The sequence below is a fragment of the Glandiceps talaboti genome, chromosome 17 (genome assembly GCF_964340395.1).
Source record: "Glandiceps talaboti chromosome 17, keGlaTala1.1, whole genome shotgun sequence".
Classification (NCBI taxonomy): domain Eukaryota; kingdom Metazoa; phylum Hemichordata; class Enteropneusta; family Spengelidae; genus Glandiceps; species Glandiceps talaboti.
Window position 1 is genome coordinate 18,682,123 of NC_135565.1, and position 27,581 is coordinate 18,709,703.

The window sequence follows — 27,581 nt, forward strand, 5'->3', positions numbered from 1 at the left end:
TAGGGCACTATTCATGTAGTATGGAAAATTTATCTGTGATTTGCTGTGACCTTGAAAAGAATATGTGCCTGAGAATGTGATGTGTTATAAAACACTTATTGCCTTGCCTTATTCGGGCACTAGTAATAATAATAATTATAATAATAATGATCATTTTATTTACCCCAAATAAATGTAACAGTGTGTAAATGGGGAGTCAGGAAATAGCTTACAGCTAGTCTGGGCCTTTCCCCTCACATATTTATTCAGAAATACACAGCAAGGTACTCAATATGACCCAAAATATATAACGTACACACAATTACAATTACAAATATACAGTTGATCAGAAGTTATACGGTGGCAGTAGATGTTGCTTGAAGATTTATTTGAAACGATATAAAAAGTAGATGTCATATTACCCTATGTACTGTTATGTAGCCACTATCTAATAAATAGTCACTACATAACAGACTTTGGGTGTAATAGATATCTACTAGTGCCCTCATAGCCAGGCAATAAGTGTATACTATTGTTATCTTGTAATGGTTGTATTCAACACTGAGAGAGATTGAGAAATGACTCATGCAAGTTTGATTATAATAAGCTAACATCTGATTGGTTGATTTTCATGTGCAATAGACCAATCAGAATTAGTTTTATATATGATTGCAGGTCATCTGTAATGTATTTTCTAGGGATTTCCAACATTTAAAAAAATTTCCAAAATACATTTCACAGCTGCTTTTAATATTCATTCAAAATTATCTTCTATCCCAATTAATCTGCACTGTTGAAACCACACTGATAGAGATTGGAGAATTACATGCAAATTTGGTATATACATCATCTGATTGGTTGCTGTAAGTCTGTTTGTACCAATCAAATTTGACATGTTAAAGTTACACACAACTTTGTATATATTGGTGTTTTTCTTGCAAAAATAACAGGTATTGCCAGATGAACACATCAGGTTGACTACCTGCTATAGTGCTATACTGCAAGAGTAGTAAAGGAGCTCTGTCTATAATGTTATGATTTCACTGTTACAGTATTAATGTTTATTTCTGCTTGTATTACACGTTTACTTTTTTGTCTTTATCACCGTGACGATTAGTCTGTAACGTGCACCGTGACAGGGCACCCTCACACAGCAGTCAACCCTAGATAGAGCAGTCCAGTGAGGTCAGAGTGACATGATGCATATCTACGTGATGATCCAAGTAACGACATCACCTTCCTGTGAATGTAGTGTCAGTTTTGAATGATAAGTTAATCTTTATCCTAATTAGTAATAGGTTAATTTCAACTGTACTCTTATAGTTTAAATACAGATCTAAACTTATCTTTGTGTTTTACAGTATTGTTTTGAGGCAGTCACTTAGTTCCTGTTACGGAGTCACTTAGTGTCTGTTACGGAGTCACTTAGTGTCTGTTACGGAGTCACTTAGTGGCTGTTACAGAGTCACTTAGTGTCTGTTACAGAGTCACTTAGTGTCTGTTACGGAGTCACTTAGTGTCTGTTACAGAGTCACTTAGTGTCTGTTACGGAGTCACTTAGTGTCTGTTACAGAGTCACTTAGTGTCTGTTACAGAGTCACTTAGTGTCTGTTACAGAGTCACTTAGTGTCTGTTACAGTCATTTAGTGTCTGTTACAGAGTCACTTAGTGTCTGTTACGGAGTCACTTAGTGTCTGTTACAGAGTCACTTAGTGTCTGTTATGGAGTCACTTAGTGTCTGTTACAGAGTCACTTAGTGTCTGTTACGGAGTCACTTAGTGTCTGTTACAGAGTCACTTAGTGTCTGTTATGGAGTCACTTAGTGTCTGTTATGGAGTCACTTAGTGTCTGTTACGGAGTCACTTAGTGTCTGTTACGGAGTCACTTAGTGTCTGTTACAGTCATTTAGTGTCTGTTACAGAGTCACTTAGTGTCTGTTACGGAGTCACTTAGTGTCTGTTACAGAGTCACTTAGTGTCTGTTACGGAGTCACTTAGTGTCTGTTACAGAGTCACTTAGTGTCTGTTACGGAGTCACTGAGTGTGTTACAGAGTCATTTAGTGTCTGTTACAGAGTCATTTAGTGTCTGTTACAGAGTCATTTAGTGTCTGTTACAGAGTCACTTAGTGTCTGTTACAGAGTCACTTAGTGTCTGTTACGGAGTCATTTAGTGTCTGTTACAGAGTCATTTAGTGTCTGTTACAGAGTCATTTAGTGTCTGTTACAGAGTCACTTAGTGTCTGTTACAGAGTCATTTAGTGTCTGTTACAGAGTCATTTAGTGTCTGTTACAGAGTCATTTAGTGTCTGTTACGGAGTCACTTAGTGTCTGTTACAGAGTCACTTAGTGTCTGTTACGGAGTCACTTAGTGTCTGTTATGGAGTCACTTAGTGTCTGTTACGGAGTCACTTAGTGTCTGTTACAGAGTCATTTAGTGTCTGTTACAGAGTCACTTAGTGTCTGTTATGGAGTCACTTAGTGTCTGTTACGGTGTCACTTAGTGCCTGTTACAGCATCACTTAGTGCCTGTTACGGAGTCTGTTATGGAGTCACTTAGCATCTGTTACGGAGTCGCTTAGTGTCTGTTACAGCATCACTTAGTGCCTGTTACGGAGTCTGTTACAGAGTCACTTAGTTTCTGTTACGGAGTCACTTAGTGTCTGTTACAGTCACTTAGTGTCTGTTACAGAGGAGTCACTGAGTGTCTGTTATGGATATATACAGTATGTATATTATTCATACATGTTTAATTAAAATACATATTGAAATATTTGAGTGAACTTGTTTATTTAAATCCCCTTTTCTTGGTATCATTGCTGATCCAAATAACAGATTGATTGAACAATGTTATTGTCTTGGATTTCTTGTGAAAGTCAGAAGCATAGCGTGAAGAATATTCTGTATTAATATGTTAATTACTTACCCTGACTTTTTGCATTGTGTGAAACCATGGCAAGTCACATGACTACAAGGATAGGGTGGTCTGTCAGAGGTACAGTAGCGTTACTGACTTCATCAAATGCATCATAATTATAACTCTGGGGACCTGTCTGTCTGTCTGTCTGTCTGTCTGTCTGTCTGTCTCAGTGGTTGTTTGCAGTCCAGTGCCAAGGGTAGCGCTATCCATGGAAACGATAAGTTAAACATATTGCATGGTTTTAGATTTATGTTAGCCTGAAGATCCTGATCCAGTTGTTGTTTCTATTTCAGTACAAGTATGTAATAGATATACTTGGGGGTAGCAAGTGGTATTGGTAACATAAGTGGAGCCAGGACCAACAACTGGATCTTTCAGATGATATTCCATGTCTGCTCCTGAGGATAGACATCATATTGAGTGATGAGTGATAGCAGATACTTGTAATCATTCCTGTCATGACGTGATGTAATTGCTATGTACGATACATGTACTAGATTGATCCAATCAGTCAACTGCAATTCTTGACCTCAATTCTGCCCTATTTTCTTGAACAATTGAATATAATGGCAAAAGTTTAAGGCTTTTATTTGTGAGGTACATACTATATCAAACTATAGAAATGAACAAATTTATGTATCCATGAATTCAAATCTATACACGTATGTATTCAGTACAACTTTGCTTCCTTGGTTGACCTAGCTTGGAATTGTGCTAGAAAGACATGAAATGTCTTAGAATGGAGTCACATTTCAAGGTCAAGGTTATGGTAATCAGACTAATAATATCTTCTGATTACACAAGTAGAAAGAATGGGTGGCTGCAAGGTAATTGAATTCTGATTTTATAATCATTTCATTACAGTGTAGGAAAGATCAAAGAAGAAAGACTATGATTTAATTTAGTCAGCAGATAAAGCAGTGTCACGATAAATGTACACCATCTTGCATGAATGACTAAAAGTTGGCCACATTATTATGGTACACTATATTCTGTTTACCCACTTTATGGTCATAGAGGGCGCTCTCACAAAAAAAGTGGGGCTAAAATCACATTGGAAGTACACAGAGCAGTCAAGAAAATGTCCTGTAAAGTACACCATGTCAGGGCATCCTCACACATCTGTCTATCCCTTTTCCTCTTTAGAATGCAACAGTCGTAGCATCAGGCTGGTGAGGGCAGAGTGACGCAGCAGTCATAGCAGTAGGCTAGTGAGGGCAGAGTGACGCAGCAGTCATAGCAGTAGGCTAGTGAGCGCAGAGTGACGCAGCAGTCATAGCAGTAGGCAGGTGAGGGCAGAGTGACGCAGCAGTCATAGCAGTAGGCTAGTGAGCGCAGAGTGACGCAGCAGTCATAGCAGTAGGCAGGTGAGGACAGAGTGACACAATGTATCTTACAACCCAAATAAAATGTGACTAAAACGAGTTCCTAATAATTGCAGTCTATCTAATTGTACATATATCAAAACCACTTTTAAATTCTGAGGTGCAATCAAATCATAGCAACTTGTAATAGATTTGGATCAACTTCATTTTATTACCAAAATTTCCTCCACTTTCGAAAGTTTGAGAGCACACATTACAAAATATAAACATAAATTATTTCACAAAAAATCTTTTGCTTTGCTAAATATCCTTTGATGGGCTGAAGATAATGAGTACATGTTTAGTTCAGTTGAGGGATATGGTATTCATGTATAACAAAGAAACCTTGGTTATAACTAACTCTCTCAGTGTATAATTCTATTTTTGTTACGTTTATAGTTATATAAAGATGGTTACTGTGTTCCCATGGACTCACAAAGCTTTACCAGAAATCAAATGATAAAACTTTAGTCAAGAGATACAATGATTTGACACACATCTTGACTTGGCAAAATATCTTAATTTGATTCATACACCAAGCATACATCAAGCAGTTAGTGATGAATACACACTGTACAAAAGTTACTTTGTAATCATGTTACCACGGTTACCTGGTACTCAGACATTGACCTTCATTGACCCAAACTCTTGACCAATAAGAATCTTTTTCTAGTTCATTTGCTACAATTTTCCATTTCATGAAGAAATTATCTTGCTGAGAGCAGTTGAAAAATGGCTTTGCCCAATAATCCCTAACACACAGACATGTTAGCAATGCATGTTTGCAACACTGTTGCATATCAAACTATTGCATGGGTCAAACCAACCAATGGTTGACTTGTCTTCTAAACCGGTTAGCGTTCAATAAGAGAGATCTTCCTAGCTCTGCTTCACACTCCTCAAATGTAGTCAACAAAAGTCAATTAACATAATATTTATGTGTGCTAACATTTTGCAAATGTCCAGAGTGGGGATGTCCCACTGTACAATTAATGTCACACTGTTATACACTGTAACTGAAATGTAAGACTGAACAATTCATTTACCTTTCACAAGGGTAACAATAAATAGATACATGTAACAGGTATTACACTTGGTGACTTCATAGTGTATGGCTAACTAGTATTACCTGAGACTTCACTTAGAACCCTGTATCACATAATGTAAATATCATCTTAAACACTGCAGAGTTTGTCTCCGCTTACGTTTATTGCATTGGAAGAATACTACTGTGGTCTATCTAACTAAGGCTTTGTACAATGTACACAGACTATATATTATACAAATATATAAGTTTGTCTAGAAGATTTTACTCATGTTGATCATGACCCTCACGAAACTACACAATAGCCCCATCTACACGTAGGTCGTCCTACCTGAGGCAGTCCCAAGTCCTACCTGAGGTAGGATAGATTTGTGTCTACATGTAGAAAGGTTACAGCGGAGATGTGCCTTCCGTCCTGACAGTACATAGGACGAAGTCAGGAGGGTTTCAGGAAACCTCTCAAAGGTGTCCTAAGTCAGGACGGTTTCAGGACGCGTTTGTGTCTACATGGGCTGCAAACTATCCTGAATCCTACCTCAGGTAGGATTTTTAGTGCCGTGTAGACGGGGCTAGTGTCTTTTACATGTGATATGACTGGGATACGTCATGTTGTTCAGTCCTATCAGGTTTTTAACCGTAACTGTACTAAACTGCCCAATATCCTGCACAGTGCAACCAGATTTGATTGCAACCAATCAAATATAGTTATGCTGTAAAACATGTCAAAATGATCATGATGTCAAACTTTCAATGCTGATTTTCTAATCTTGCAAGAATAGACCCGCAAAGCAGTACAGATGTAAGTGGTAGTAGTTTGGCGCGAATGTCGTATCTTACACAGCTGATAGCATTACATGAATGTCGTACCTTACACAGCTGATGGCGTGATATCTATAATAATAGTAAGTTCTATAATGAATGGGAATTTTGAAATAGCAGTAGAGAGACTGAGTTTGGCAGATGAATTTTACACACACAAAGCCTTTGACTAGGAGACATCATAATATTGCTATTGACAGTGGAGACTTAGTTAGACACAGACTAATCTATACTTTTCTGCTAAAAATAAAGGCCCAATGGATAGTCCCCATAAAATTATACCATGGAAAAACTTTTTATAAATCTGACAAGTTTCTTTCACACTTAATAAACAATGTCTTTTTATTATCCCTTGGTTGATAGATTATCAGTCCAGGAGAATGTTAAATTCTATGATATTATCAACATCAAATAGACCCATGACTGACTGTATATTTCACAATATTTCAGACTCTGAATTTATCATTTCAAAACCACAAAATGTAAATTTCCTCTTGATGAAAACATGATCACTTGGACGTGTTGATAATGTACTCTATAGATTTCAGTATCCTTCTCACCCCATCTCTTAATCAATTAATCCATTCACCTGAATCAAACAATGGGGTGATATCAAGTTTCTTCAGGGTACAGGGGTGGCAGCTAGCGAGTAGTTCATTCTTCTTCATAATACCGCTTTTTCATAGCCCTATACTTTCTAAGCATATACAGAGCTTCAAGTTCTTTTATGATGTATTCTCCTCTGCCTATCAGTTCTTTGATTTTCTCAGGGTCTTCGATATCTTTGTTCTTCATAAATGCTCTGTGACATCGCTCCCTGAAATATTCAGATCCTTTAGGATATTCTCTGCCAAGGTAAATAAGCTGTAAACAAAGCAGAATATAGAGAAATGTTATGATAATGATCAACCAATGGAATAAGTAATGTCTTTCGAAGATTGATTCCCTGGTCAGACATGATCTTTTGATTGTGTACATTTTCTAGAAAGACTTATTTTGGGGGCTCCTCTTGATCATCATGATAACTGCCAAACAAAGTTAAATTCAGGGATGTAGGTAGTTTTAAAAGTAGCCAGTAAAATGTGAGAAGCATTCGGTAATATCTAAGAGTGAGACTCATAAATCTGACAAATGATTGCAATCTAGTGGTTCAAATACAGGATTTTAAAATAAAGTCCTGAAAATGTAGCAAAAATTGAATAAACGTGTTTCAAGTGCCAGCAAAGAATCGGTGTGGACTTCACTGAAAACTATGATTGACGATACGTTGATTTTCATGGGTGTACTTACATTCTTGTAAAGCTGTTTGACAGCATATCTCAACTCGTTGTTCGCCATGATCAAAAGCGCTTCAATTCTGAAATACATGTAAACAAAAGTTAGTAGAGAATAGAGATCGTCACTTGTAGGGCAGCCTTCACCCGATGGTCATCAGATGACGTAATGTAAGGTAAGGACGACGTGCATTGTGTAACGTACACACGATAACAACAAATCAATCATCCGAGTCATTCACCTTGATCGTACTCTTATCAGTACAACCCAGTTTTCATTTCATTAGAGAATGGGATTAGGCGACAATTTTCACTCTCAAAAAATATATTGGCGACACTTGCAACCTTAGAAATATTCCGAGCACTGAAATTGGTGACAAGTAAAAATAAACTATTAATTTCAATGAACCGTGCGTCATCGAAATAAATCGTTTTACATTGAAAATTTACAGTATCCAGGAAATATAGTAAACTTTATCGAGCAAGGTGTATGTGCAAGAGATTGAAAATTTAAAATATTACCGTTGTCGCGCGATAATTACTAATTTGTCTACTAAAAATAAGTCGCTCTTCTACGTATTGTCGGCCATGTTGAATGTCAAACCGTAAGACGGTGAGTTACGTTAACGACAATCGTCACAAACAATATTTCTGATACGCCTATTCTAAATTCTATATAAATTTCATCATAAAATTACTTATCATCAATAATCTATTGTTAAATTGTATTTTATGATAAAATATTACGAATAATCAAAAACATAGTAAAATTTGTCGCAAACACCCTTGTTAACGCTAAACGTCGAAGCATGCGCACATTGGCTAGCTTGTTGCCATCCAGGAGCTGCCGAAACCTGAATCTAAACACAAACATGGTAAGTGATCATTCGTATTTTTGTGATTTACGCGAAATCTAACTATTTCGCATGGATGACACTGAACTTGAGGAGATCTCCATTCGTTATAGAGACCAATTTCATTGATGTTTGCACAAAGTTCTCTAGAAAATGATGTATTTTGGTGATTTTTTGACGAAGCGACAGACAGCATTATAATTTGACAGGTGCATGTGTATTAACGTTAAGATAAAGTCCTCAGTGAAATTACAAGGCGCAAATGGATCGGTGAATTATCTTCAACAGTTGTGTGAAACAACAAGTGAAGAGAACGGCATAAGAGTGACACGGTAAAATCGTCAGATTTTAACTGGAAAATGTTAGAGAGGTAGACGAACTCAAGTCGCGAGCCTCGCCTTTCGTCTTTTTCTTCTCTCTCCATTCCAGACCTGATTAGCATACAAGAATTCTCTAGCTAGCTTGCGATGCCACCTTATACCGTGCCTTGTCTGTATATTGAACGGAAAATAACGTAGCTGTTTATAATTTTAAAAAAATCAAACAAGCTCTTGTGGAAAAGTATTTGAGAGGAGAGTGTGGCTAAGTTTAGTTCCTTTTCACTTCAACCATCGCCTAGTCTACATGAGATACGACGGCAGAAACCTGATACGCTGCAGTCAAAGTGGTCATTCCAAATCGAGAGTGTAATTTCAAGTAATGTTTATTTATAATTACTTTAACGACATTTACCATTTGAAATATTCATAATCCGACTTCTATAATATTGACAATATATCTTGATTAAATAAGATTTGTCCCCACTGATGTTGTGTCTATCCATATTTAGGCCATGGAAATATTTAGGCCACACATATCGGAGAGAAAAAACTCGACACCTGTCAGTACATACAGTATAAAGACATACAATACTCAGCTCTATTCGTAGGCAAACAATTTTGCTTGTCTTATTGTAGCAGTACCTCCCAGTGAATTCCATTTTAGCTTTTAAGATATAAATTGGCGTCCATGTGTTGAATTTTGATATGCTGATTAGGCACTTAAATTATCAAGCATTAAAATTCGGAGGTATTTCAAAAATTCAGTGAATTTGTCATCCACTGTTAATCAAGTGTAAGAGTTTGACAGGGTTCCCCTTGAGGGACATCAGAGAATTATCAATGAGAAAATTATGGCAGACTGTTTGTTAGATGTGACTTGGGAGTCATTTTATTTCGCTATGAAAAAAAATGTCCGAACTATATAGGGAATATTGTCTCAGAAGTAGAAAAAACAGACTCGGACTAATCATATGATATTCATACTTAGCTCCACCCTTGCCAAGTATGTATGTAAAAAAGGTAGTGAAGTTGAACAAGAAATTTATTAAAAGATGCATGACATGTTGCGCTTTTCTGATTATAGATTGTTCAGTCTATTATAGACTGTATATCTATGAATCTACAGATAACATTTTATGGAAGTCAATTTTATGCACATTTAGCTCACATGTTCTTTCTTTTCATGTTAACCATAAAACATTACAAAATAGATGCACAAAATTTTCCATTTTTCTGATTGCAGATTTTTCAATCTCTAATATAATGATTATAGATGAACCTGCAAGTAGAGATAACTAGACAGATTTAAGGAGTGGCTAGTCTGATGTATATTTTACTCACTTTTTCTTCCTTTTTTTTTTATGTTAACCAGTTTTGTCCTTTTAGTATAGAATGATGAAGTGTGACAGAGTACAAGGTTGATGGTATAGCCTGTGTCTGAACCCATTCTTGTTATAAATCAATTCCGTTGTCTGATTAATAATGCACATTCAGATACAGAAGACATTCCTTCTAAATTCTAAGAGACTGATGATTGAAAATGTAGAATTCTGAGTATGAAGTGGTATTATTAATTGAAGTGAGTTTTATATACACTGAAGTTGCTAAAGACTGGTTTCTAGATGATAATCTAGTGTACTAAGTGATAGAAATTTTGTCAATTTTGATGGGATTATCAGATACGTCTTCTACAGTGTGTTTTGTGATGGTGTAACTTTAATTTAGAGTAATTCTTTTAGGTTTTGTAATATTTACTAGTCTTATGTAGCTACTTGTACCTATTTCAAGATTCCTTAACAAAAATAATCTAATTTGTTTAATAGACTTCAATATTTGAAATTTTCCACATTTTTTTCACCATAATGGCTGCCCTAGAAAGGTGTGGCACAGCATTTCCATGAAGTTATGTAACCTTTGTTTCCATGGAAACAGGTTGAAGGATGCTCTCTTCATCACCTACTTCAGATTTTCTTCAACAGTACACAGGATATCGACATTAACATCAAAATATGTAAGGAAGACACTGCAGCAAAAATAGGAGACTAGAGTAAGCAAGCCGGAAATATAATCATCAGAACAAAAATGTTGAAAATTTATGAAAATGTTAAATATTATTCAAATATATATTTCTATAAATATACTTGCAATAAATGTTCAAACTAAAAAAGTCATTTTGCAATAATACAGAAATACAATTTGTGATTTGCATGAATTTATATGACCATTCTTTTTCCACAATTACTATTAAAATGCTAATTATGAAAATATAAAAAAATCCAATCTAAAAATATTTGTTGATATATCTTTTAGTCAAACACGATAATATTGACACAAGAATTTATGTCTGAATATAAATGCCATTCAGGTCAGCATGGTTTGAATTTTTCAAGCCATAATATTTTTTCAAATAATTGCTATTTGAATATGAAATGTCTTCACGATTGAGTTTATACAATGGCTGCTTTGTAATGCTGTTACTCTGTGACTTGTCAAGAGCAAACTTTTGAGTGTGATCTTTCTTCCGTTTAATGATGCACTAATATATTGTTATAGATTATTTATAAGGTAAATTTGAACGTGAAATTTGTATGTGAAAATATAGTACATTATGAAAACATAGTTTTAATTTTAGATGTCATAATTCTTTTATATCGGAAAAAGAAATGTGAAAAGTGGGTACTAGACAGATCATCTCTCTTGGACAATTCCATTTTGTCAATGGGGTGGAATTTAGGTGACTAAACTATTTGATAATGGGTGAGGGGATTATAAAGCATACCACTTGGTTATCAGTAACACTCATTATTTTGTACCCACTAAAGCTATCTAGTATTCCTTTTCTGATATAAGTAATAAATTATATATATTTTGTACAGCTGTATGAAATTTAAGTAAAAAGACAAAAAGGAAAAGATTATTAAGTAACGAAAAACCATCAATATTCAGTCATTTAATTTATAGGTGATGTTATTTAGTTTATTAAGAATGAATTTTTTATAAACATCATGGTTTTAAATTGTGATCATTATATTAATAAAAAATTATGATTTATGTTTTAGGGGTTATCTGTAAAACAGATAATAATTATTGATACACGATGATTGTATGACTGTAGTAGTTTGATGTGTTTCCATTGATATCCATGTTTTTAATGAGTTGGTTGTCTAGCTCACTTAATAATTTATTATGGTCATAAACTTGACATAGGTCTAAGTAGGTAGATGCCTGTTGAGTTAATTGCATTGCGAAAAGACTGGCCTTGAAAAATGATAATCCCACACTCACAAGCCAGGATATTTTTCTCCCTCTCCAAAAAAAAAATGATAATCCCACACTCACAAGCCAGGATATTTTTCTCCCTCGCCAAAAAAAAATATATATATATATATATATATATATATATATATATATATATATATATAATATGAATTTCTACAATTTACAAACACCACAAGAAAACCTTGTTATTTCACCATTAGGGATGCTCTCAGATCAATGATCATTGATGTAATGTGAAAAAATAAAAAATGTGAACGCTTAATGTGCAAAGTAATATAATCCACAATATCTAGACAATATTTCAAACCATAAAATATGAAAAATAAAACCAATATAATTGACAATATCTTGTCAATATTTCAAACCTTAAAATATAGCCAATATAATCGACAATATCGTAAAATATGAAAAATAAAACCAATATAATTGACAATTTCGTCAATATTTCAAACCATAAAATATGAAAAAATAATACCAGTGTAATTGACAATATCTTGTCAATATTTCAAAACCATAAAATATGAAACATAATACCAGTATAATCCATGAAATATGAAAAATAATACCAATATAATCCACAATATCTAGTCAATATTTCAAACCATAAAATATGAAAAAATAATACCAGTGTAATTGACAATATCTTGTCAATATTTCAAAACCATAAAATATGAAACATAATACCAGTATAATCCATGAAATATGAAAAATAATACCAATATAATCCACAATATCTTGTCAATATTTCAAAACCATAAAATATGAAACATAATACCAGTATAATCCATAAAATATGAAAAATAATAGTAATATAATCCACAATGCCCTTAAATGTCAGAGGGCAGGAAGACAGCTCTAATACTTCTAAAGTTGTCATTCAATGCATTGACGTTGTTGGCCTAGTCTTTACTATAAGCATTGTAATGTAGAATAGCCAGGTCATATCAGTTGATGGCTTTCACTTTTAATGTTATAACTTTAATGTACCTAGATTGGATTTCCTGACAGACTACTAATCAAATGCATTGTTTGTAATTTTCACAATTTATGTTATCAGAAATTAAATGCCATTTAATAAAAGTAGATCATGTGCTTTAATGGACCTGGAAATTGCTGAGTTGAAAACCCAACAATGCACATGTCATCAGAGGTATTGTAATGTCACTCTAAACCGGGATATGGAGTCAGTTTGACTGTATATGTATAGCGGTCAGAGTTAATGGGATTTCACTGTGCTTGGACTTGTATTCCCAGGCAGCTCTTTCAATATATGTGGAAATCGTGAAATGAGAAATGCAGCAATGTACATTATTTCTGACATATTCACAGTAATGTCACAGTCACTCCAAAGTGAGATATGGAGCCAGTTTGGCTATATATGTATAGCAGTCATTTCACTGTGCTTGGACTTGTAATCCCAGGCAACTCTTTCAATATATGTGGAAATCGTGAAATTAGAAATGCAGCAGTGTACATCATTTCATACATTCACAGTAACGTCACTCCAAAGTGGCATGTGGAGACAGTTTGGCTATACTTCTAGTGGTCAGACTCAGAGTTAGTGGAATTTCAGTGTGCTTGGATTTGTATTCCTGGACAACTTGTTCAATGGACATGGCAATCATGAAGTTGAATATATGCAACACTGTATGCAATATAGATGTCATGAGATCTATTTATTGTAATGTCACTTGAAACTAGGATATGAAGTCAGTAAGTCTGTACATGTAATGTTCAGAGTTAATCAGATTTCAGTATGCTTGGACTAGTATTCCCAGGCATTTTGTTCAATAGACACGTAAATCATGAAGTTGGAAATGCAAATATCATCTATCTGAACAGTTACTGACATATCACTGGAGTTCCAAATCAGAGTCTATATGGCAGTATATACATGTACATACAATACCATTCTTCAGACTTAATGGGATTTCAGCATGCTTGCTTGGACTGGTATTCCCAGGCATTTTGTTCAATGGATGACTATATAACATTGCAGACTGAAAACGTGACTTGAGTATGGACTGGGATGTAGGTCAAGGGCGTTGGCTTGGCAGGCTTGCAGGGATAGCTGGGAGCCAGTGTCATGTTACACTGTAGTGTGTGGTATGAGTGTTATTCCATCATGCATAGATGCTTGCAGTGTTGAAATCATATACATGTTCTGTAGATTAATATTGATCATTTCACACCATGGGAGGATCATTAAATACTAATCCAGGTCAGTCAAAACATTTGTTTTTCTGCAAATATGTATAACACAATATGCTGTACGATTTGGAGCTATGGAAACAAGTTGATAGGGAGAGGGTGGGAGAGAGAGGGGTAGACCTTGGGTATAATCACTTGCGACAGTGTGCCCTCTAAGCCAATTTGATGTGCCATTGATGCACACAATTTCTAGTGATGCACCAAAATTTGGTGTTTCCCTATCTCTTACTATGTGGTGACTCACAAGAAATGCCATTTTTTCTCATTTTGACTAACAACAACTAAATCTGGCTGTCAATATCATTTAGAGGATGTTAGCCTTGAAGGTATGTGTAAAGTGTATGGACTTCAGTGCTTTCCTTCATCCACACAGAGGAGAAGGAAAGTATTGAAGTCAACACACCTAGGTTCTATAGGCTACTAGTACTAGTGTGTGAACATGAATTTAATGTTTTCCCACCAAAGCACAATAAATGGTGGCTGCACTGAATGACATCCACTCCAAATGATATCTCTACATGTAATGATATAATATGTATTGTACCCTAAGTTTGCACATGGAATTGTATTGGAAAATACATGAATGTCACATTCGGACTCTAAATGTCTTTGTCAAGGACTGTAGTTTGGTAAAATCTGCCTGAATTCCTAAGGTATTTTCCCCGGGTGGTGGTATTATCAATGTCTTTCACCAAAATTATGCATGGTTTAAGATATGGACAATGTATTCAGGTTATACCATGATTCCCTACTCATTCCTTGCCTTCCATATAGTGAGAAAACTCCAAGAAAATTTATGAGGAGGAGTTGGCTGCACCTGGAGACCTGTAGTAGTGTTCAATATGTAGTACATACACACATGTAATGTAATAAATAGCATGCTGTGACCCAGACAATAAACCTTACTTCCAGCTTGAATGTTGTTTCCATTAATAAGTGCAAAAGTTGATTGCATTCTCTTAGCCTCAGCTCATTATTTGTAATACACATTATACATGTGTACCATTGAGCTGTCTAATAGGGAACTTGCAATCCAGACTGAGCATGCTCAGATGCAAAGGATTATGGGATTATCTGTGGTTATTGTAATACCTAATCTGGAGCTACTGATAAAATTTACCCCCACAATGGTCAGGGTAAATATGAATTGATTATTTGTGGTTATGTATCAACATTGTTTACAATACTAATTGATTAGTATTTATAATCACATTTCCCATGATGCAACATTCAATATGGCGGGTTTGCAAGTTCCCTATTATTGCAAGTTTTCATGTACATGTACATGTATGTTTATGTAGAAGATATATGAATTATGTTAAGTTTAGTTATATGACCAAAGCCCATCTTTATACTGGTAGATTGTGACTCCATCAATATTTAGTCATAGCAACCTCTTACATTTCCACTATATAAATTTTTATGGTATTTTATTGTTTGATATCTATTTTAATTATGTATTAATACTGTAAATTCAAAACCCATATTGTTTTATGTGTAAGTTGTAACTGAGTGTAACAGCTGATCTTTGCAATGAAAAACAGAAAGTGGAAGATAAGTTGGGAAGATTAGCTGGGGAGAGGGGAACTACAGCCTGGCTGTTTTTTCTGAATCAGTTTAATTGATAAACGGCTAAGGGGATTGTTGACAGTATATAGACCCATTGTGGATTGGACAAGAATAAACGTGTCTGGTAGAGTGAGAGAAAAAGTTGGCCCTCATCAAAAATGATCCTAGCAAATGCTTATGATGTGACAGAACAATAATATGAGAATATGGGATTCAAACATTAGGCTCTTAAGTGATTTATTAGTACAGGTATGTTTGTATAGTTTACCTGCATTCCTCAGACTGTTTATTGGGGTTCCATATTCAATTAGGGTGCAGTGCATGGAACTCTATGTAAAATTGTAAGTTTCACATGATAAGTAACTGTGACTGAGAGTGCCCAACCTAAGCAATAACATTGAACGGCATTCATTTACAACTTTAGAAGGAAAGAATGTGATGGCTTTATCATGACTTGACTTTGAAAGTAAGTAGCAGCTGACAATTTCTGTTTACCAGAGTTTGATCTTCGCTCTCAGCCAGAAAACAGTTTGTATTATCAGCATCTCTCAGTCTCAGCATTGTCAGACAGTGTCAGTGGATACGTCATGAAATCTCTGTGTGTGATAATCTATCCTATATTTCTGTCTACATACGTAGTTGCTGCATGTGTTGGTTAAGTACTGACACAATTAGAAGTCAGAGAAGCAAGGTACAACAGGTTGACCTTTGACCTTATCTTGATGTGAATGCACTTTCCCATGCCATGCTCTTTGGAGTAATCCAGGTGTCGGCTTACAGTTGATATAGGCATACATATGAAGGGATTATTTCACACTCTTAGATTTAAAACGAACACTGTAAGGTCAGTGTTACTACGTCATAACTACATCTATATAGATGCCTTGGGGGAAAGATCGTAGACAGAACAGTGGTGAATGTTTTAAATACCTTTGTCAGGAAAGTCTGTCAGGAGAAAAATTATTCAGATTTACTGTGTGAGATTTATAATTTGAATACTGAAACTTTCATAAAGCTTTATTTGTAGACTCATCAAAGGAAATGAATATTAAAAAAATAGTGTCCAATATTTTACTTTTGTCAGGAAGGATGGCTTGATGAGAAAAATATTCAAATTTTGTTGTCAAATTCATTTGTTGAATTTACTAATAAATGTGATATTTGTAGCAAGAAATGAAGTTTACACTGAAAATGAAAATTTCAAAGAACAGCATTCTTCATTTGGTATATATTACTTGGATAAATTTTATGCAAATTTTTTACAATGTATGTAGTACGTGTATGTGTACATTCACTAACAAATTATGGTGGATTGCATGTATTAATTGTATTTCAAGGTGAAATCAGTTGAGGAGTCTATATGTAATATAAATTATGAAAATAAAGTACCTCAGTTATTATATCCTAGTCAACGTACGTTTATACATGTATGCCAAATATGAACTAAATTGAGTAAAATTTACCGATAATGATATTAGATTTAAAACTCTTTAAGTGGACTACACAATTCTGTTTTGTATAATTCCAGCATATCAAGTAATCCATTATTTTGTTCAACAAAATTGTAAAATTTATCTGGCATATTATTGCAATATTCCCCATCAAAATTGTAGTTAAATATGTATCACAGAAAATGATGTAGGTGTCATTAGATGTCTTCTTCTTTGTTGCCTAGTGCTCAACTATCTAGCTGTAAAAGTACACATAACTTGCATTGCTTAATAGCTTGCACAGCGGCCACAAAGTGGCTAGTACACTTGCGCGTCCTATAAACTATGCAATGTTTTTTTGGTGGTTTTACCCAAGGATGCATTGCGCGTTCTATATACTATGCGCATTCTCCCCGCAGAGGGCGTTATCTACAATACCGTGAGGCAACCGATCACAAATGAATCTACCCTGCATGAGCGTATGGGCTTTGCCTAGTTATGATATTATGTGTATTCTGTATAACTATGTAGTTAACTATTACAAATTTTAATCTAGACATGTATTTCATGGTGTGTATGGTATCTTATTATACACTTAGTGCTTGGCTATGAGTGCATTCGTAGATGTCTGTTACCTGAGGCTTGTTATGCTGCAAAGGCTTTCAGCCAAGAGAAATAATTGCTACATAACAGTACAATATTACACCCAGAAAAGGCTAGGCAATAAGTGTTTTTAATAACATTTCACATTCTCAGGCACATATTCTTTCCATAGTCTAAGCAAACTACTGATTGTACTCCAATGCAAAATGAATGTATGATGATAGGGAAACCAGAATATGAATAGTGCTCACTCTATGCAAATTTGGGTCAAGGGGCAGAATTTTATACCATGTGACATGGTCTAAGCCAATCACAAGGCTGTATGAAAACAATATAATAAAAGCCATTATGGCACTGTACTTCATATCTACAGCTTGGTGGCAAAGGACATTCTCATCTCAACACCGTATAATTAGATCATTGCAAGGTTTGTAGTTGACAGATCAAATCATCACATTCATTTCTAGTTTACAGTTTCAAATTGTATATTTTAACTTACTATCTAATTGATTCTTGGAAAGATGAACGATATATTATATATTCCATATTCCTACTAGTTTTGTGCATCATTTTACATGTATTTAGGTCTTCACAGCATAGTATTGTGTGTTTGATTTATGTTTGCCTAACTGTATGTGTTAGAAATAGTCTCTGTAGGCAAGATGGAATTAAAGTCATCAGTCACTGCACTGCCAAAAACTTTTACTGATTAACTTAACTACCACATAGGGATATACTTAGCTTGGAAACTTATCACTGTGAGACATTATTTGCACATTTCGCTACAATCTTACATGAATATAATTTATCATGTCCCCATTGTGTATCCGTTTGTCCCTGATAATGTTAGTATATGATATTGGCAGTAATGTGGGTCATGCCGTAATATCGCATCATATTCGCGTTAGCATCATTTGACACATTTGCTAGATTTCAAAATGGTAATTCCCACTAAAAGCAAAATAGCTACTACATGTACTCTTCACGATCAATGTTACAATAATGTCCTCAAAATTACTCTCTGATGTGGGAAAGGGCTGTAATATGCCATGATATTCTCATTGCCATCAATGGTCATATTTGCTAAGTACACTTCGCTAATTCGAAATAGTAATTCCAACTAAAATAGCTACATGCACTACTCTTCACTTTCAATATTACACAAATGATAATATCCTCAAAATTACTATGCAGTGTGGGTGGGGGCCGTAAATAAGATAGATACAATATATATATACTATATCATGTATAAAATTATGTTATCTGTTTGTGACTCGTAACTTATGTATAGACTGTCTGTATATTGTGACATTTTCTGTTTTCAGATTTAAAATTTACCTAACAATTTATATTTTGATTGGAAATAAATTTAAAGTTGATGAGATGAATCTTCCAACTTTTGAAAACAATACAAAGTGTACATTTATTGTAAATATTTGAATAAGACATTATATTTGATACTTTTCCCTTACCTTTAGATAGATATAGTGCATCATATGGTCTTTCTTTCCGACTGTTTAACATGGGGTTGTGAGAGTATTTATCAAATTATGAATACAGTGATCAAATTTACACAAGTTTGTTATTTTAATGTGGGAGACTGTATGTAATTTATGACATTGCAGCAATGTGGTTCCCGTATGTCTAGACAGGCACTATGTATACTGTGTGTACACTACTATTGCTTTTTATCTGTCAATATATTTGTATATGCAGGCAAAATCATTTCCGTATAATGATTATAAATTTCACACTTCAATTATGTCTTAAAGTTTTTTCTGTACAGTGAAACACACACGCATGCACACGCATGCACGCGCACACACACACACACACACACACAAACACACACACACAAATGCATGCACATGCATGTGTACATACATTGTACATACACACATACACACATACACACATTCACACACACAATGTATGCACATGCACGTACATGCACGTGTACACACACACACACACACACAAACAAACACAAACACACAAGTTTGTGTTTGTCAACATAGGCTTATAAAGTTAATGATTTGGTTATTTTCGCTGAATATAAATGATAATACTAATCACCAAAAGGAAAAAGTTCACCATTTTCACTGTTTGAATGGTATTTTCTTCACCCTTAAAATTTACTGTGATCTGTCTGTCACCATAGACTGTGCCTGGAAAAAGTGATCACTAAGTGAATTAACATAATGATTACAAATTGAACACAAATTTTCACTAGTGTCCTGAATTCCTAAATAACTTATTTCTAAATCATTAGGTTAGAATGATTTAAGGTCATTATTCAGTTCATGTCTGTCAATATAGTCTGTGCCTGTTTGAGTGATTACAGATTTTCTCTCTCTTTTTTCATGGAAGATAATGATGTGAAATTTCAACAAAAAATAAAAATTACTTGTGTGTCTGACGTTTGATTGAGATATTGCTACATGTATTTCAATCCATCTGTCAAGTAAGGCTGTGGTTCTATGACTGATTACTGATTTCAAATTCATTGAATACGGTGATAATTTGAACTGTATCCAGCTTTGATTGCGATATTTTTAAGTCTGTCCATCTCTCCAAATAGTCTGTGATTGACTGATTAGTGATTTTATTTTGGTGACCATATTCAATATAATTTTCTTTGAATATGGTCGTAATTTAAAAAGTTTACCCCGGGTATTATTAGTTACTGCATTCATTCTCATAGTATATCTGACTTTTAAATAAATGTTCTATTTGTATATAGTATCTGTCTGGAATTCAACTAGGTTCTGATTATAAGTTATTACTGATTTTATTTTCATTGAATATGATCACAATTTTTACAGTCAACTTTTGCTACTGTCCCCGACTTTTGAAGACCACAATTTCTAATTCAATTGTAGTATTTCTGTCAATGGTTGTGGTTTGATGACTGGTTAGTGATTTTATTTTTGTTGATTATGGTAACAAATAATAATTTAAACAAATTTTACTACAGTACTGTATCCAGTTTTCGAAGAAATTTTCTTTTTCTATACTAGGTGTATCTACATGTACATGTATTTCAACTATACTGTGACTATTAAGGTATTAGTGACTTTAAATACAATTTACAATGTGACAATTTTAACAAATTTTACTACTTTATCAAAATTTTGAAGAACACAGTGACAATTTATATTTCTGTACATATATTATCCGTCTGTCAAATTTGGCTGTGACGGTATAACTATAAGTTAGTATTTTCATTGAAAATGATCACAATATTTACAAATTTCTACTTCTTTATACTACATGTATGTCCCTGATTTCTGGTTACATAGGTGGTTACTATGATAACTTTGATTTTCTATGAATATAATATAACGATCATAATACTCGGATAATTTTACAAATTTTATCAACAAATGTTGCAGATTTGAATAAGATATCAGCATATCGTAAAAAAACAGTCATGCGTTATTTCGTCACATCAGTGCAGTAAAGTCGTAAATGCTATACAATTGCACAGCAGATTCAACCTTACTGACGCGATGATTTATTGTTTCATCTTCATCAGAATACCCGATCAATGAAAAGATGTAGTTTTCATTTCACCTGTCATTCATCCATGATTTCAAATTTCGTCATTTCAATGTACCAGACAGCTTATGAATATGAACTCTCTCTTTATTGATTCAGCTTAATGCAATCTTTTTGGCATGTAACACAATAACCTTGTTGACATTTACAAAAAAAAAATTGTGTGTTTTCACCATCATTTCTTCAAATCTTGGAAGTCGATTTGATGTGTAAACTCAGTGTCCTAGCAACTATTGATGGGCAATTTTGCACAAAGAAACATTATAGTTATGGACAAATAGCTTCCAATTTAACTGAGTTACATATAACTCAACTCCACTTTTAATCTATATTTACTTTGAACTTCTTGATTTATACACACTACAGCCTTGTATAATACCATGTAACATTCAACATTGGTATGTCTGCAATCCACTAAAATGCATTTGAAAGTGATCCAGAAAGGCGCCATGTTTCTCTATGACACACTTATAGCAATCTTACATTACAATATTAAAATCCTGTTAAAAGACTACGGCTTCAGTTGCTGTTCAATGACTTTCCAATAACATAAAATATATTAAAGCTATACTCACATTTTATTAAAAATTAGACATAAAATATTGTTTCGATGGTATTCCATAGTATTTATTGATTAATATTACATGTATATTACTAAATATGTAATAATTATAAGATACAAAACTTCACTTTTGGGGGGGGGGGGGGGGGGGGGGGGTTATTATCTTCGTAATTTTTTTAATTTATTTTTTTATTTATATATTTATTATTATTATTTTTATTTATTTATTTATAATATTTATCTATTTATTTTTTATTTATTTATTTATTTATTTTTTTATTTATTTTTTTTATTTATTTTTTTTTTTGGGGGGGGGTCCCCAGGCTGGTATTGAGCACATTGTATACAATGTATATTTAAGTGAACATAGCTGTCTATTTGACTGGTGTTCCTCACCAAAAAATTATATATTATACAAGGCACTCAATGTATGCATATGTAAGCAAATTACCAAAGACTTTCCCCAACCATAGCAAACTTTTAAAAAACGGTTATTCATACAGGAGACAAGCCTATATGCAGTACCACATGTTGAATGCAACTTTCGGAACATTGTCTTGTAAAAGGCATGTTAACATGTAGTGGGCCGTATTCAATGAAATTTTAAATTCCATCATGACATACATGTACATATACTTGCATTATCTCAGTTGTCTACATGGTGTATGTTAGTTTGTTATTTACTATATGTAGTTGTAGTAGCATAATTGCATGTCTTTAGTATTGGCCTAGACTTATAAACCCTATAGGAAAATGAAATATTGTTGATTTCCTTGAAAACAAGGTGATGAACCCATGAGTTTGTATTTTTTTTCATTAATTTTCTTTTTATTAAAATGTTTTATTTCAAAAATTGTTTTATTTCGAGAGAGACAAATTACAGGAACATAAGTGCAAAAATAATACACGGCACTATTTGGAACATCCAAAATAATTAGAATAAAAAAGGTACAGTGCAGAGGTAGGGACAGAATTTCTTTATTGTTTCAAAACGTCCAGGAACAAGCTTTCAAATGACAGATTCAAACATGTACAGCAACGTTTTTGTTCCAAAAGGTATCTTAATTATAATTATTCTCAGATTCAAATAACTTTAATTTTCAGGGAAACTGGTCTCCTAGGTACATACCTCCTTTAAAAGACAAGTCTTAATATACTGGTTAGTAATTGATATGCTAGACATGATATCTCATAGCAGTGCAAGAGTTTCTTTAATCATAATATGAAGCCTCATATTTCTATGTCTATTGACTATCACTTAAGACAGATCTGATAACTTCTAAGACTAATAGAAACTCTAGAATTAGTAAACATACATGTTCTTTCTACTTTATCTATGATAGAATATCTCACTGACAGCCATCAAAATATGCTTTAATGTAAAGGCCAAGGTCAGGACGTGGTGCGACTACTCCAAGGGCAGGACAGGACATGGTGCAACAATGACAGCCATTTTTTATTTATTATTATTTTTTTATTTTTTTATTTATTTTTTTTAATTCTCAACAAACCTGTCTATCAATCTACTATATGTATTTATGGCAGTTACTTTTCTTTTTATTGAGTACTTTAGAGCAAGTGTGTATGTTGGGCATGGCAGATGTCATTTGCTTGTTCATGATTAGTTCTGCAGCTCAGTTGTCTTCACTGAAGTAGGGAGGGTTAGTTTTGTGTTTCCCCCTGGATCTGCAGACTGCATGGGTTGGACACACATGAAAAAAAGACTGATGCGAGGGTATTTAAGTGATGCGCATGCTGACCAGAAACAATTCTTTTTTTTCTCTTTTTTTTTTGGCCTAAGTATGGACAGTGCTTTACTACATGTACATGTATGTACAAAGTTACAATAATTTTTCACAAGTATGAATGTTTCTTGTTGTTGTTGCAAAATGTGGCCAATATTTTTAAAACTACATGTTATTGTCAATTTACAAGAATTCTTTCATCTACAATACAAACATGTAGTGTCCTGAAAAGCACTTAGCGTCAGTAGTCCAAACACCTAATACATCTTAAGAACCCATTATCTGCATCTTCTGTAGTCTATTAAAAAAATGTTCAAGTGGATGTAGGATAATTTAGGAAAGTGGAGTGTAGATGTAGATGTAGATGTAGATGTAGATGTAGATGTAGAATTTTTAGAAATAGTTACTTGCTAGTTGGAATTGACATGTTCCTTACTGTTGGAATGGCATTGTCATTTAGACTTACATTTAGAGGTACATTGTAGGTGTCTGACTTCAATTATCTGTTGTTAGTGTGCGTGTATACTTTTTATTTTATTTGTAGCTTTTTTCATAATTGTGTGGCTAATCATTCCATTGCATACAACCTAGCCTGTTTACTGCACTGTTGAGATACATCGTTAGCTGGTCGTACCTCCTATAGCCCTCATTTTCTCTGCTTGTGTTGAAAATACTAGGGCTAGAAGGTACAACCAACTAACGATGTATCTCGATGGTGCAGTATTCTTATCAAATGGTGGAATGTATTCATGTTTCTGTACTGCCAAGATGCTGCCCCAAGTACTATTGAGTTCAATTCATTTGCTTTCCGTGCTTCTAACAAGTTACGCTTGTTCATGGTAGTCTAACAAGTTACGCTTGTTCTATCATCATGTAGCTGGTTGTATTTACTTTCCACTTTCTCACAATTGTGTGTCTAGTCAAGCTAGTATTTCCTAAAGTTCTCTTCTCTAGGGAGAATAGGATTTACATGACTTTCACAGTTGAATGGTTTGTAAGTATGACTGGCAGGCACTTTGAAATTGTCACCTTTACTTTCAAATTCCAATCATTATCTGTGCATCATATAATACATCGTACTTTCCTCTAACAGAAGGTAAAATTTTACATGACAGATGTAGTTCAGTGTTTTTGCTTAAGATTGGAACCTAGATAAGAGGGGTGTGAATATGGTAATATGTAGATTTCTATACCTTGTGAACCCCAAACAGAGGTAATGTGTAGATTTCTATACCTTGTGAACCCCAAACAGAGGGGGAAATATGTAGATTTCTATACCTTGTGAACCCCAAACAGAGGGGTAATATGTAGATTTCTATACCTTGTGAACCCCAAACAGAGGTGGAAATATGTAGATTTCTATACCTTGTGAACCCCAAACAGAGGTGGAAATATGTAGATTTCTATACCTTGTGAACCCCAAACAGAGGGGTAATATGTAGATTTCTATACCTTGTGAACCCCAAACAGAGGGGTAATATGTAGATTTCTATACTTTGTGAACCCCAAACAGAGGGGTAATATGTAGATTTCTATACCTTGTGAACCCCAAACAGAGGGGGAAATATGTAGATTTCTATACTTTGTGAACCCCAAACAGAGGTGAAAATATGTAGATTTCTATACCTTGTGAACCCCACATAGGGGGAAATATGTAGATTTCTATACCTTGTGAACCCCAAACAGAGGTAATATGTAGATTTCTATACCTTGTGAACCCCAAACAGAGGGGGAAATATGTAGATTTCTATACCTTGTGAACCCCAAACAGAGGGGTAATATGTAGATTTCTATACCTTGTGAACCCCAAACAGAGGGGGAAATATGTAGATTTCTATACCTTGTGAACCCCAAACAGAGGGGGAAATATGTAGATTTCTATACCTTGTGAACCCCAAACAGAGGGGTAATATGTAGATTTCTATACCTTGTGAACCCCAAACAGAGGGGTAATATGTAGATTTCTATACTTTGTGAACCCCAAACAGAGGGGTAATATGTAGATTTCTATACCTTGTGAACCCCAAACAGAGGGGGAAATATGTAGATTTCTATACTTTGTGAACCCCAAACAGAGGGGTAATATGTAGATTTCTATACCTTGTGAACCCCAAACAGAGGGGTAATATGTAGATTTCTATACTTTGTGAACCCCAAACAGAGGGGTAATATGTAGATTTCTATACCTTGTGAACCCCAAACAGAGGGGGAAATATGTAGATTTCTATACTTTGTGAACCCCAAACAGAGGTGGAAATATGTAGATTTCTATACCTTGTGAACCCCACAGAGGGGGAAATATGTAGATTTCTATACCTTGTGAACCCCACAGAGGGGGGAAATATGGTAATATGTAGATTTCTATACCTTGTGAACCCCAAACAGAGGGGTAATATGTAGATTTCTATACTTTGTGAACCCCAAACAGAGGGGTAATATGTAGATTTCTATACCTTGTGAACCCCAAACAGAGGGGGAAATATGTAGATTTCTATACCTTGTGAACCCCAAACAGAGGGGGAAATATGTAGATTTCTATACCTTGTGAACCCCACAGAGGGGGGAAATATGTAGATTTCTATACCTTGTGAACCCCACAGAGGGGGGAAATATGTAGATTTCTATACCTTGTGAACCCCAAACAGAGGGGAGAAATATGGTAATATGTAGATTTCTATACCTTGTGAACCCCAAACAGAGGTAATATGTAGATTTCTATACCTTGTGAACCCCAAACAGAGGTAATATGTACATTTCTATACCTTGTGAACCCCAAACAGAGGTGGAAATATGTAGATTTCTATACTTTGTGAACCCCAAACAGAGGTGGAAATATGTAGATTTCTATACCTTGTGAACCCCACAGAGGGGGAAATATGTAGATTTCTATACCTTGTGAACCCCACAGAGGGGGGAAATATGGTAATATGTAGATTTCTATACCTTGTGAACCCCAAACAGAGGGGTAATAATAATATGTAGATTTCTATACCTTGTGAACCCCACAGAGGGGGGAAATATGGTAATATGTAGATTTCTATACCTTGTGAACCCCAAACAGAGGGGTAATATGTAGATTTCTATACCTTGTGAACCCCAAACAGAGGGGAAAATATGTATTTCTATACCTTGTGAACCCCAAACAGAGGGGGAAATTTTCTATACCTTGTGAACCCCAAACAGAGGGGGAAATATGTAGATTTCTATACCTTATGAACCCAAAACAAAGTGGTAATATATAGATTTCTATACCTTGTGAACCCCAAACGGGGGGGGGGGGGGGGGGGGGGGGGGGATATGTAGATTTCTATACCTATACCTTGTGAACCCCAAACAGAGGAGAGAAATATGGTAGTTATGTATAAATTTCTATACCTTGTACTACATACATGAATTTGGTGGTGAACCCCAGACAAAGGGGAATATATAACGATAGTAATTATGTATAGATTTGTATACCCTGTGAACCTCACACACAGAAATATATGGTAGATTCTTATACATGTACCTTGTGTTGTTAATTTGGAGGTGAACCCCAAACCAAGGGGGAAATATGGTAATTATGATAATGTATTAAACTTCTGTACCTTGTACCATAATTTTGGAGGTGAGTCCCAAAACAGCGGGGGAAATGAGGTAATTATGTCTAGATTTCTGTATTTTGTACCAGTTTTTGTGTTGAAACTTGTAATTATATGGAAAAGAGGACAAGTTAAGTAAAACTTGCATAGATTTTCAAACCCTGTTACGGTTCTGGTGGGATCCCAGTTAATACTTAAAGGGAACTCATGTATATTTGATATTCATGTACAGTAACAAAAGACACTAGTTGCAATAAGAATTAAGATCAAAATGAAAGACTTCAGAAATTTGCTAAGCTGCGTGTTTCAAAATCTCAAGACTGAATATACTACAGTACTAAAAGCAACTACATTTAGAAAGTATATGAAGTAGGAAAAAAATGTAAAAAAAAAAAAAATACCAGTAATATTATTTGATTGCTGATAAGAAATATGTATGTTATTGCATGACATCATTATTTGAATACA

General features: G+C 34.5%; 2 protein-coding genes across 2 annotated transcripts in view; one reads left to right on the forward strand and one right to left on the reverse strand.

Annotated features, from left to right (window-relative positions):
• Positions 1 to 4,423: 4,423 nt before the first annotated feature.
• Positions 4,424 to 7,995, reverse strand: LOC144448276 (electron transfer flavoprotein regulatory factor 1-like). The gene is made up of 3 exons (XM_078138458.1): positions 7,921 to 7,995; positions 7,415 to 7,481; positions 4,424 to 6,988 (listed from the first exon to the last, which is right to left on the reverse strand). Exons 2-3 carry the CDS (start codon positions 7,460 to 7,462, stop codon positions 6,779 to 6,781), a joined length of 258 nt encoding a protein of 85 aa, XP_077994584.1. The 5' UTR covers positions 7,463 to 7,481; positions 7,921 to 7,995; the 3' UTR covers positions 4,424 to 6,778.
• Positions 7,996 to 8,230: 235 nt separating this feature from the next.
• The window catches only part of LOC144447976 (dynein axonemal intermediate chain 7-like), an 87,748-nt gene continuing 68,397 nt past the window's right edge, over positions 8,231 to 27,581 (forward strand). Inside the window, exon 1 of the mRNA XM_078138102.1 lies at positions 8,231 to 8,273. Coding sequence (XP_077994228.1) covers positions 8,271 to 8,273 — 3 coding nt within the window. The 5' untranslated portion in view covers positions 8,231 to 8,270. The remainder of the gene's footprint in view (positions 8,274 to 27,581) is intronic.